This window comes from Pongo pygmaeus, chromosome 5 (genome assembly GCF_028885625.2).
Source record: "Pongo pygmaeus isolate AG05252 chromosome 5, NHGRI_mPonPyg2-v2.0_pri, whole genome shotgun sequence".
Lineage (NCBI taxonomy): Eukaryota > Metazoa > Chordata > Mammalia > Primates > Hominidae > Pongo > Pongo pygmaeus.
In genome coordinates this window covers 31,166,215-31,178,800 of record NC_072378.2, presented here as the reverse complement: position 1 = coordinate 31,178,800, position 12,586 = coordinate 31,166,215, and the positions used below count along the sequence as shown (strand labels likewise).

Below are 12,586 nucleotides of genomic sequence, written 5' to 3'. Positions count from 1 at the left end.
GGCAGAAGGACTGGTTCGGCCCAGTAGATCAAGGCTGCAATGAGCCATCATTGTACCCCACTGCACTCCAGTCTGGGCAACAAAGTGAGACCCTGTCTTAAAAAAAAAAGGTTTTGGTAGGGGACCTGCACCGAGGTCCTGGAGGGGCGCCCAGTTGTGTCTCCCGGTTTTCCCCTTCCACAGACACCATTGCCACCACCATTAGGCAAACAACCTTCGCCTCAGTTTCTCCCCCCACCTCCCTCTCCTCCACCCATCCAGGGGGCGGGGCCAGAGGTCAAGGCTAGTGGGTGGGACTGGGGAGGGAGAGAGGGGTTGAGTAGTCCCTTAGCAAGCCCTCATTTCACCAGGCCCCCGGCTTGGGGCGCCTTCCTTCCCCATGGCGGGACACCTGGCTTCGGATTTCGCCTTCTCGCCCCCTCCAGGTGGTGGAGGTGATGGGCCAGGGGGGCCGGAGCCGGGCTGGGTTGATCCTCGGACCTGGCTAAGCTTCCAAGGCCCTCCTGGAGGGCCAGGAATCGGGCCGGGAGTTGGGCCAGGCTCTGAGGTGTGGGGGATTCCCCCATGCCCCCCGCCGTATGAGTTCTGTGGGGGGATGGCATACTGTGGGCCTCAGGTTGGAGTGGGGCTAGTGCCCCAAGGCGGCTTGGAGACCTCTCAGCCTGAGGGCGAAGCAGGAGTCGGGGTGGAGAGCAACTCCGATGGGGCCTCCCCGGAGCCCTGCACCGTCCCCCCTGGTGCCGTGAAGCTGGAGAAGGAGAAGCTGGAGCAAAACCCGGAGGAGGCAAGTGAACTTCGACGGGGTTAGGGTGTGGGGAGGTGGTCATGACAGGGCAGCCTGATGGGGAAGTGGTCACCTGCAGCTGCCCAGACCTGGCACCCAGGAGAGGAGCAGGCAGGGTCAGCTGCCCTGGCCAGGGAGGGGTGTGTATCGACTGCAGGCAGCCCTGGCAGGCAGGGGCCAGGTGGGAACTGGAAGCTGGATTTCGAAGAGACAACTGCAGGTGAGGGCAGAGCGGCCTGGGAGAGTCGGAAGCTGGCCCAGGCTGGCCTTTGCTCTGGCCCAGCCCTTGTCAGGGTCTCTCACATTTCCTAGGCCTACCCAGAGTCTGGTCACTCATTACTGGCCCAGCACCAGACCCAGCTTGGGGTTGGTTTGAGCCCCTTTTCCCACCCTTAGTCCTGCTTGAAAATTTGACCCTTATCAGACCCAAGATCTTTGCCTTAGGGTTAAGCATAGCCTGAGGGTAAAAACAGTGCTCATCCCAGGATTGTTGTTCCTGAAAGTCTAGGGTGTGACTCGTTTCTGATAGGATCTCCTGTTTGGGCTGTGTGTGTGCGCATTGTGAGCTGGGTTTACCTCCAGTCAAGTATAGGGCTTGTCTTCCCTGGATCTCTGCCTCAGGCCAGTGACTGGCCACTGTGTTAAGGTGCACACCCTGGCACCCCTTGTAGAAAGCTGGATTTTGATTGACTTCATCCTCGGTTCCAAAATTGTAAACAAGAAAAATGGTGAGAGATTTCTCCAGGCCATTCCCCAAATGTAGAGCTGCTGAGGGATTGAAGGCATCCAGCCCTGCTGAGGACTATTAAAGATGTATCTTCCAGTCCTCCAAGGCGACAAGTGTAAGCAATTAGAGATTAAGTACTAAGCCTTGAGACCTCACAAAAAGGTGTGACTGGTTTCTGGAGTGACTGAGAAGCCCCAGCCTCTTCGCAGGAGGTCACTGCTGAGCCTTGAATGATAATGGCTGGCAATTGTGGTCCACTTCCTAAGTGCCTGGCTGTGTGCTCCGTTTATACATCATTATCTCATTAACCAGCACAAAATCTCCTAGGGGGAGGTATTATTATCCTATTTAACGAGTTTTAACTGCTAAATGATGAAGCAAGGATTTGGACCAGTGTTTATTCCAAAACCCCAAAATAGAATTTGGAAAATCCAAGATAGCAGAGGGCATTTATCAGTTTGAGTTATTGGCTGAGCAGAAGTTGGGAATGAAAACAGCCTATTTGAAATTGATATGATCAAGCACCATTGAAACACTTCCTTGAGGCTTCAAGACTACAAAAAGGCGTTGTTTTTTTCTCACTAGCTGTGCTCCTCTGTCCCCTGGCAGCCTCACATGGTGTGCCCCAGGGCTCAGTCCTTCAACCTCTACTCTGTCTACCCTTCCTTCCTCTCACCCACTCTCAAGGCTTAAATGCCATTTAGACACCAGATGACTACTGCGTTTTCTGTCTCTTGTGATGGCTCCCTGAACTCCTCCACCCTCATCACCCAGTTGCTCAAGGCCAAGCCCAGTCAGTCATCCTCAGTTTCTTTAACATCCTACATCCTATCCTTAAGAAACATCCTGAATCAATCACAACCTAACCCCCTGGCCTCAGCCACCATCATCTCTGCCGGGACGCAGTAGCTTCTCAAATTATACTGCTTCCTCCCTACTGTCTGTGGCCAACACGTCAACTAGAGTCAGTGTTTTAAAAGGTATGGCCAGGCGCGGTGGCTCACACCTGTAATCCCAGCACTTTGGGAGGCCGAGGCAGGCGAATCACCTGAGATCGGGAGTTCGAGTCCAGCCTGACCAACATGGAGAAACCCCATCTCTACTAAAAATACAAAATTAGCTGGGCGTGGTGGTGCATGCCTGTAATCTCAGCTACTCAGGAAGCTGAGGCAGGAGAATTGCTTGAACCTGGGAGGTGGAGGTTGCGGTGAGCCGAGATCGCGCTGTTGCATTCCAGCCTGGGCAACAAAAGTGAAACTCAAAAAAAAAAAAAAAAAAAAAGGTGAGGCCGGGTGCAGTGGTTCACACCTGTAATCCCAGCACTTTGGGAGGCCAAGGAGGACAGATCACTTGAGGTCTCCTGACCAGTCTGGCCAACATGTGAAACCCCATATCTACTAAAAATACAAAAATTAGCTGGGCATGGTGGTGGGTGCCTGTAGTCCCAGCTACTCAGGCGGCTGAGGCAGAATAGCTTGAACCCAGAAGGCGGAGATTGCAGTGAGCCGAGATCACACCACCGTACTCCAGCCTGGGCGACAGAATGAGATTCTGTCTTGGGGGGGAGAAAAAGGGTGAGAGATCATTTCACTCGGACTAAAACAAAGTCATTATGTCTGCAACAGGATCTACCTAGCCACCAGACCAGCTTTGGGCTCTGGCAGGCCCACTTCAGGGCCTTGCCATTAGACTCTTGTCCTTTGCTCAAATAATCACCTTCTCTGTCTTTAAAAGTGTCACCCTCCTCCATAATCTCCTTCCCTCCTTTACCCTACTCCTGTAGACTGCTTTATTTTTTTTATTTTTGAGACGGAGTCTCACTCTGTCCCTCAGGCTGGAGTGTAGTGGTGCGATCTCTGCTCACTGCAACCTCCACCTCCTGGGTTCAAGCAATTCTCCTGCCTCAGCCTCCTGAGGAGCTGGGATTATAGGGGAGCACCAGATGCCCACCTAATTTTTGTATTTTTAGTAGAGACAGAGTCTCACCATGTTGGCCAGGCTAGTCTTGAACTCCCGACCTCAAGTGATCTACCCACCTCGGCCTCCCAAAGTGAAGGGATTACAGGCGTGAGCCACCACCCCCGGACTGCTTTACTTTTCTCTATAACTTTTTTTTTTTTAATACAGGCAGCGGGGGTGGGAGAAGGGGCGGCACGGGTCTCACTATGTTACCTGGGCTGCTTTCCAACTCCTGGGCTCAAGCAATCTGCCCACCTCGGCCTCCCAAAGTGCTGGGATTACAGACATGAGCCACTGTGCCTGGCCACTTTTTATTTTATTTACTTTTTTATTTTTCAGAGCAGGAGTGGAAGTTTATTATTAAAAAGTTACAGAGCAGGAAAAAAAGGAAAGTGCACTTGGAAGAGATCCAAGTTGGCAACTTGAAGAACAAGTGCCAAATAGCACTTCTGTCATGCTGGATGTCAGGGCTCTTTGTCCACTTTGTATGGCCACTGGCTTATAGAAGGTGCTCGATAAATCTCTTGAATTTAAAAATCAATTAGGACGCCTCTATAGTGAAAAAGATAACAGTAAAGATGAGGGATAATCAATTTAAAAAATGAGGAGTAAGTACACACAAAGCACTTTATTCATTCTTGTGACACCTGTTATTTTTTTGCTGTGTTTATGTATAGGCATACCATGTTATAGTTTGTGGGACCCTCAAAGCAAGCTGGGGGAGAGTATATACTGAATTTAGCTTCTGAGACATGATGCTCTTCCTTTTTAATTAACCCAGAACTTAGCAGCTTATCTATTTCTCTAATCTCAAACGTCCTTAAACTGGGGGTGATACTTGAGTGAGAGAATTTTGCAGGTATTAAATGAGCTAGCTTCTTTTTTTTTTCCTTTGAGACGGAGTCTTGCTCTGTCACCCAGGCTGGAGTGCAGTGGCGCGATCTCAGCTCACTGCAACCTCCACCTCCCGGGTTCCAGTGATTCTCCTGCCTCAGCCTCCTGAGTAGCTGGGATTTCAGGTGCGTGCCACCATGCCCGGCTAATTTTTGTGTTTTTAGTAGAGACGGGGTTTCACCATGTTGGCCATGCTGGTCTTGAACTCCTGACCTCGTGATCTGCCCGCCTCGGCCTCCCAAAGTGCTGGAATTATAGGCGTGAGCCACCGCGCCCAGCAAAGAGCTTCTAACCTTCATAACCTGGCAGGTGTTCTCCTCGAGGCCCGGATCTCTCTTTCTGTCCTTTCACAGTGCTTTGCATCCCCTGGATGTGCCAGTTTCTGGGGGAAGAGCAGTCCTTTGTTACATGCATGAGTCAGTGAACAGGGAATGGGTGAATGACATTTGTGGGTAGGTTATTTCTACAAGTTAGATGGGCAGCTTGGAAGGCAGAGGCACTTGTACAGACTATTCCTTGGGGCCACATGTAGGTTCTTGAATCCCGAATGGAAAGGGGAGATTGATAACTGGTATGTTTATGTTCTTACAAGTCTTCTGCCTTTTAAAATCCAGTCCCAGGACATCAAAGCTCTGCAGAAAGAACTCGAGCAATTTGCCAAGCTCCTGAAGCAGAAGAGGATCACCCTGGGATATACACAGGCCGATGTGGGGCTCACCCTGGGGGTTCTATTTGGTGGGTTCCCCTCAGCATGTTCTGACCACATCTCCCCTCTAAGGAACATCCCTGAACCTAGTGGGGGAGGGGCAGGGGCAGACTCTACCCTCACCCATGAAGAGTGGGGAGAGGGAGAAGATGCTTGGGCTGTGAGCTCCCTCTGGGAAGAGGTAGGAAGCTTGGATCTTGGGGTCACAAGGGCCCTGTATGCTCCCTCATTTTGCTTCTCTTTTGACTGGCCTCCCCCAGGGAAGGTGTTCAGCCAAACAACCATCTGCCGCTTTGAGGCTCTGCAGCTTAGCTTCAAGAACATGTGTAAGCTGCGGCCCTTGCTGCAGAAGTGGGTGGAGGAAGCTGACAACAATGAAAATCTTCAGGAGGTGAGGGTGGGAGGGGGTACCCGGGGCCCTTCCCTTTCTTGGCCTAATTTCCATTGCTTCCATCCCTGGCTCGTAGCACTCCGTCTTTGGTGCAGTGGTTCTCAGTGGGATGGAGTAAAATTCCTCAATTCTGCTGGGATAAGGTCCAGAGCCAACCCTTCCAGGATCCTGCCTTTTCACACCACCACCTGGCTCTGCTGACACATCTAGACACAGACCCCCGTGATGCTGTTACTCAGCAAGTCCAAAGCTTGCCCTTGTCACCCCCTTCCCACCTGCACAGATATGCAAAGCAGAAACCCTCGTGCAGGCCCGAAAGAGAAAGCGAACCAGTATCGAGAACCGAGTGAGAGGCAACCTGGAGAATTTGTTCCTGCAGTGCCCGAAACCCACACTGCAGCAGATCAGCCACATTGCCCAGCAGCTTGGGCTCGAGAAGGATGTGAGTGCCACGTCTTTGCGGGCTCCATCTCTTTCCCCTGTCACCACCTCGCTTTCCCTAGCTCTGGCTCCTCCTTCAACTGCTCTAGGGCTGTTGGCTTTGGACAGAATGTCCAAGCAGAGTCAGGCCCGTCTCTCAGCTCATTGTCTAATGTCATTCTCCTTTCTGTCATCCACTTACAGGTGGTCCGAGTGTGGTTCTGTAACCGGCGCCAGAAGGGCAAGCGATCAAGCAGTGACTATGCACAACGAGAGGATTTTGAGGCTGCTGGGTCTCCTTTCTCAGGGGGACCAGTGTCCTTTCCTCTGGCCCCAGGGCCCCATTTTGGTACCCCAGGCTATGGGAGCCCTCACTTCACTGCACTGTACTCCTCGGTCCCTTTCCCTGAGGGGGAAGCCTTTCCCCCTGTCTCTGTCACCACTCTGGGCTCTCCCATGCATTCAAACTGAGGTGCCTGCCCTTCTAGGAATGGGGGACAGGGGGAGGGGAGGAGCTAGGGAAAGAGAACCTGGAGTTTGTGCCAGGGCTTTTGGGATTAAGTTCTTCATTCACTAAGGAAGGAATTGGGAACACAAAGGGTGGGGGCAAGGGAGTTTGGGGCAACTGGTTGGAGGGAAGGTGAAATTCAATGACGCTCTTGATTTTAATCCCACATCATGTATCACTTTTTTCTTAAATAAAGAAGCCTGGGACACAGTAGATAGACACACTTATCTTGGTTTGTCCTCCTTCAGTTACTGAGGTGGGGATGGGAATATCCAATGCTCATACCCAAGTGACCCCGAAACCAAGGTGCCATTTAAACTCCTTAAGGTCACACAACGTCAGAGGGAGAGCTGGGATTGCAGCCAAGTTTATTTGTACAGGGCCCTGTGATAGGCTAGTTCCCAAAAGCCTGTGATGCAAGAACTTTTGTCCATAGACTCAGTCACCATGTAGCTGTTACCTGTTCAGAGCTGGCTTTTTGCTTTCCTACCCTACTCTGGAATTCTTAAATGGCTTTATACTTAGAAATCATCTTATTTCTGTTGAACCTAGATCACCCCAACCAGAAACTTCTATTAATACTTTATGCTTTCTTGATACCAGGGTCTATTTGGTTTCCACTTAAGGTTTTTGCATACTCTGCCCATAAGTGACTCATGAGTTACTCAGGTTTTATTCCTGGCTCTGCCACTAGTTCATTAGTGGTCTTTGCCCCAAGGTCATTTCTTCCATGTAAAAAAAACTTGGGCTTATTAAATCTAGGTAGGAAAGGGTGGATGTGACAGGTTTTAATAGAACAGGTCAAGATAAGGCTTTATTTCTATAGAAATGATGCTTTGACAATAGTTTGGCTTGGTGTAAGGCTCACAAAAGAAAATCACATGTACCATGTGTGGGTTAAGCGGTTTGATTCACACTGGACCAGGCCAGCCCAGTTGCCCTCTGCTGTGTCCACCTGTGGAGTGGAGCTGTGTCACAGCCATCACACTGGTAAACTGCTATAGCTGGTTTACCAGGCTTTCTCTTGCCCTGATGGTACGGATGAAGCCTGTAAATAAATCTTCTGCTATCTTTGTGAACTTAACCAAATCCGTTACCTTATTTAAATGGCAATAGATCTGTTTTCCCTTAAACTAGAAACCTTAATTATCTGTATTCCTACCTCCAGCTCAACCCATATATTTGCACCTTTCCAGTAAGCAGGTTTGTATTTCCATCTCTCCCCTTCCCCTAAGATTCTGAATTAGTTCTCCAGACCTTGCCAAGCACATTCTCCCTGGAAAGCAAGGAATATCACAGACCCACAAGAAAAGTAAATGCCCAGGAGTGAATGAAGCTGCTTGTCCTTGACTTGGAAATAAAAGCAAAGCTGTGAAAAGCCAGGTCACTATGATTTTGTTGGCAGCAGGACTAGCCACAGAGTAGGGAAGTTTTGGGGCCAGGCCCTAGGTTTTCCCAGAATGCCTTGGGTGATGCCACCAAGAACCTTAAGAACTCCCTCTTACATTTTCCATCGGTTGCAGGCATGGCTTTTGCAACTGATAGGTGCTCTGACTACAGACATTCTGGTGTCCATGGCAACATGGCCTTATAGCTTGTAACAGTGGGAACTTCCAGCTCACTGGCAATTTCCTGGAGGTGGCAATATCTTTGGCAGGAAACCATCTCTTCTGTCACCCGGCCACCAGGGTCTGCTCCAGGCCCTGAATGAGTCCACATCAATCCGCCCTTCTTCCCTGTAGTCATTCCCTCCTGGGGAGGGAAGGGAAGCGGGGTATTTATCAGACCCATTTGCTCGCTGCTGTGTCTACTCATGGGCAGGTGTGTCCAATGGTGCCTTGGTGGTGGACCTTAGCTCTGGATGCCAGCCCGGCAACCTGGGCATCGGAAGTCGGCCTCCCTGGCAGCCTGGATGCTGCAGCCAACACAGGCCACATGGAACCAGACGTCACAGCCATCACACTGAACCCAGGCCACTGTCTCTTCCTGGGGCAGGCAGCAACAAGGAGCTGCACAGGGCTCCCCGCCCCCAACTGCAGGGGGAGCCATGGGAGCGCTCACTGGGTACTTCCGAGGACGGCCACGTCGATTTCTGAAGGAAGTGACACAGACACAAGGGTCACTGGAAACCTGTAGGAGAAGGCCTAGTCCTTGCCACCCTATGGCTGGTCATAGGGTGAGGCCACAGAGACAGTGGTCTGAGAACTAAGGTGAGCCTGGACTCTGTCCTTAAAAACACATAGGGTGGGCCTAAAAACCTCTAGTGTGAGCCTGGAAGTTCCCCATCCTTAGGCACTAGAAGAATGGGGTTAAAGTCACATGAATGTAAAAAGCAGGACGTGCTCACTCCGGTTGTTTTGTAAGCACTGCCCCACCCCACCTCTCATGTTCTCCTGCACATATTTTTCTTTTCCTATCAGAGCTAACCCAGGTCTTGCCATTCCATCTATTCCACCTCCCGTGCCCATCCCCCAGGCAGGGGACCTCCTCACGGCCTAGGGATACAAGGAATCGAAAAGCAGTAATACACTGAGAGGGCCAAGTGAGGACTCCACTTACCCAGTGGGAGTCAGTGGGACTTTGTCAACACGGAGTTTCTTCCTGGGCTCCATAAGGAGCGGTGGTGGGTTCTCAGGAGGCTCACTCTCATCATCCAGTTCTGCCAACACTCGGTGAACAGATTTCCTCCGATTGCGTTGGGGTGGAGCAGAAGGCGTGGTCCCCACTTCCCCAGGTGGGGTGGGAACAGGCAGGCTCTTTGGTCCACCCCAACTAGGGGAGAAGGTGAGGGGCTGGGGCCGGAGCTTGCTGAGGCTGCCTATGGAGTTCAGGATCAGTGTGGCCTTGGGGGCAGGGGAGAGGGTGCTGAGAGGCCGCTGTGGAGCCCCCTGGGAGGGCAGCACAGGCCGGAAACCAGCCCCAACCCGGGCTTCTCCCCTAGACCGTGGGATGGTAATGGCAGCAAAGTCCTGAGGCTTGACTCGTACTTGTTGGAACATGAAGTAGAACTCTGAGGGACTGGTTCCTGGGGGCCCTTCAGGGCCAAAGGTCAGGAGGTCTCCATCACTCAATTCCAGCCTGTGACCTCTTGGGAGTCGGACATTATTGACCAAAGTACCTGTTGATGGTGGGGCACCAGGCAAATACGGAGGACAAAAACAGAAATGACCAGAGTCAGGAGTGGAGAAATCTATAACTTCTGGGGAAGAACATGAAACTGTTATCAGATTCTCCCTCACATCCTAAGCCCCTCAGCAGGTGACAGGTACCAGGCAGTACGCTCCTTGTCAGCTAGGAACAAGTCTGTGTTTCTTGTGCCTTCCTACAAAGGATCCCTGCCTTCACTCTCCTAAGGTCCAATTTTCTGTCTTTCTTCTTTTTTTCTCTTTTTTCTTTTTTTTTTTTTTGAGATGGAGTTTTGCTCTATTGCCCAGGCTGGAGTGCAGTAGTGCAATCTCAGCTCACTGCACTCCGCCTCCCAGGTTCAAGCAATTCTCCTGCCTCAGCCTCCTGAGTAGCTGGGATTACAGGTACATGCCACCACGTCCGGCTAATTTTTTTATTTTTAGCAGAGACAGGGTTTTACCTGTCTCATACTCCTGGTCTCATACTCCTGGCCTCCTGATCTGCCCGCCTCAGCCTCCCAAAGTGCTGCGATTACAGGCATGAGCCACTGTGCCCCGCCCTAAGGTCCAATTTTCTTTTTATTTTATTTTATTTTTTTAAGGTCCAATTTTCAAACATGCTCACTCTCCCCCAGTTCCAGCTTATTCAGATCCTAGCTCTACCACTTACCAGCTATGTGACCCTGGGCAAGCTTTTTGTTTGTTTGAGATGGAGTCTCGCTTTGTCGCCCAAGCTGGAGTGCAGTGGTGCAATCTCAGCTCACTACAACCTCCGCCTCCCGGGTTCAAGTGATTCTCCTGCTTCAGCCTCCTGAGTAGCTGGGGTTACAGGTGCACGCCACCACACCTGGCTAATTTTTGTATTTTTTTTTTTCAGTAGAGATGGAGTTTCAACATGTTGGTCAGGCTGGTCTCGAACTCCCGACCTCGTGATCTGCCCATCTCGGCCTCCCAAAGTGCTGGGATTACAGGCATGAGCCATCGCGCCCAGCCTTTTTTAAAAAAATTAATTAATTTTTTGGTAGAGACAGGTTTTCACCATGTTGCCCAGGCTGGTCTCGAACTCCTGAGCTCAAGTGATCCACCCTGCTTTAGCCTCCCAAAGTGCTGGATTACAGGTGTAAGCCACCATGCCAAGCCCTGGACAAGTTCCTTAACCTCTTTTGCCTCATTTTCCTTTACTGTAAGTGAGGATAATATTAGTACCACTTACATTCAATACACTTAAAATAGTGCCTGGCTCATAACAATAAGCACTAGATGAATGTTGGCTACTATAGTCTAATAACCACAAGACTCCTACAGCTGACTTTACCAAGAAGCAGTGGCAGAACTCAAATGTGAATCTAGGCTTTCTGAGGCTAACTGCCTGAAGTCAGGGAGAAAGACACATGCCCAGATTATTAAAAACATTATTCAACATAAAACTGCCCTAACCCAGGAACAGAGTGCCTCAGCAAAGCTGGAAACTGAATCAAGTCTAAACTTGGCCTCTAGTGGCCTCAGAACATCCCCACTGTGACATCTTTCTGATGATACCCCAGGTCCTGTATGAGCTAAATGGGACCAAAAAGGGTCTGTCTGGCAGAGAGCTTCTGACTGTGCACACTTCTGGTGGGAAGATGAAGGTCTGGACCACGACCATCCATCCAATATGATGGGAGTATGGGAGGCAGGCAGCAGGGTCTTGTGGAGACCTTACTCATTCCAGCCTGGAGCTTCAACCACCCAGGGGCAAAGCTGCCCTGCTTAATGCTCACCTTGGCTGCTGTGGTCTTCCAGGCTGACCCTCCAATCATCACCCCGGGGCTCGGCATGCAGTTCGGCGTGGATCCCAGAGATGAGGCCAGGCTCCTGCTGGGGCCGCAGAGCCACATCACACAGGTCGGCCCTGTGGCCCAAGCGATAGGTGCAGCCAGCCCCGGCCGGGGGGTGGAAGGTGTAGAGATCACCGCCCCTGCCGCCCCCTATGCGCAGCAGTTGGAAGCAGGGCAGCATGGGCGGTGCCCCCTTTGCACCACCTCTTCCACTTCAGGCATCCATTTCCTTTCCCACTCCTGGGCCACGCACAGTTGGCTTAAGTTCGCTTCCCAGTCTGATGCCAACTTGAGTTGTGCTGTATGCGGTTTCAACTTTGAGCACACTACCTGAATAGCCCAAATTCAGAGTGCAAGCAGCCTAGGACTCAATGCAAAATTGGTTGTTAAGCCGACTTGCAAATGAAAAATTCCAGGAAGGTCTCCGTGCAATGCAAACTCAGGAACACCTCCTATGGCACCTCACTTGAGCTGGATCCTCAGATCGCAAAATATTTGGGGAGCCTCCAACCTGCAAGGCAAGGATACTTTAGGCAGCTCCTGTGTGTGTCGGGGTGGCGGGGCGCGGGGAAGGAGGTCCTGTTATACACACGTCTACGTGCAATACGAACACATCACCTCTGTGTAATTCGGAGAAGAGCAGCTTCTTCCTGTCAAACTTGCTTATCCTAATAGAGCACTCCTGCTTGCCTGCGCCCCGATCTTCTGGCCAATCCCTCACTCATAACTAGTTTGAACCTCCGAGGGCAATGAATCCACTGTCATCCCCCAAAAGGAAGTGCAAACGAGTCCTTAAGTACTCCAACAAATTGGACCTAAACCCCTACTTCCCGGCTTCTCTAGGTGGGATAAAAACAGGAAGGAGCTCCCCGTGATCATGCAAGGCATACCCGGCCTTTTCCCTCTCTGCCCCAGCCCCGTTTCGGATCTACCCGCGCGGCGCAGTCTCCAAGTAGCCTCCTCTTCAAGCAGTGCCAGCCTGTGCGGCGGGTCCCGGGACCCCTTGGGCTCCTCGGCCGGAGCCGACGCTGCTGAAACTGTTTGACAGCCAAGAGCCGGGGCCAGGAGGGGCGCGGCCTCGGCGCGCGGGCAGCGCCTACCCCCTCCTTCGGAATTCCCGGGCCCGAACTTCGCGCCGAGCGAGCCCGCCCCCCGTGCCGTTCCCGATTGGCCAGCTCATTTGTTCTCTTCCGCGCCATTGGACAGCGCCCCAAGATCTCCCGCCTTCCACTTTTTCTGATTAGTTCACAAGTTT

General features: G+C 51.6%; 2 protein-coding genes across 5 annotated transcripts; one reads left to right on the top strand and one right to left on the bottom strand.

Annotated features, from left to right (window-relative positions):
- Positions 1–316: 316 nt before the first annotated feature.
- Positions 317–6,616, top strand: POU5F1 (POU class 5 homeobox 1). Its single transcript, XM_054490346.2, has 5 exons — positions 317–784; positions 4,979–5,099; positions 5,331–5,461; positions 5,745–5,903; positions 6,086–6,616. Exons 1-5 carry the CDS (start codon positions 380–382, stop codon positions 6,350–6,352), a joined length of 1,083 nt encoding a protein of 360 aa, XP_054346321.1. The 5' UTR covers positions 317–379; the 3' UTR covers positions 6,353–6,616.
- TCF19 (transcription factor 19) lies at positions 4,080–12,485 on the bottom strand. Of its 4 annotated transcripts, none has more exons than XM_054490348.2 (4): positions 12,264–12,460; positions 11,275–11,842; positions 8,949–9,507; positions 4,080–4,746 (listed from the first exon to the last, which is right to left on the bottom strand). In XM_054490348.2, the coding sequence occupies exons 2-4, from the start codon at positions 11,510–11,512 to the stop codon at positions 4,653–4,655; spliced, it is 891 nt and encodes a 296-aa protein (XP_054346323.1). In that variant the 5' UTR covers positions 11,513–11,842; positions 12,264–12,460; the 3' UTR covers positions 4,080–4,652. The 4 variants fall into 4 exon arrangements, with proteins under 4 accessions (XP_054346323.1, XP_063522089.1, XP_054346322.1 ...); XM_063666019.1 differs by having other exon boundaries at positions 12,222–12,445; XM_054490347.2 differs by lacking the exon at positions 4,080–4,746 and adding an exon at positions 6,741–8,481 and having other exon boundaries at positions 12,264–12,485.
- Positions 12,486–12,586: the final 101 nt, after the last annotated feature.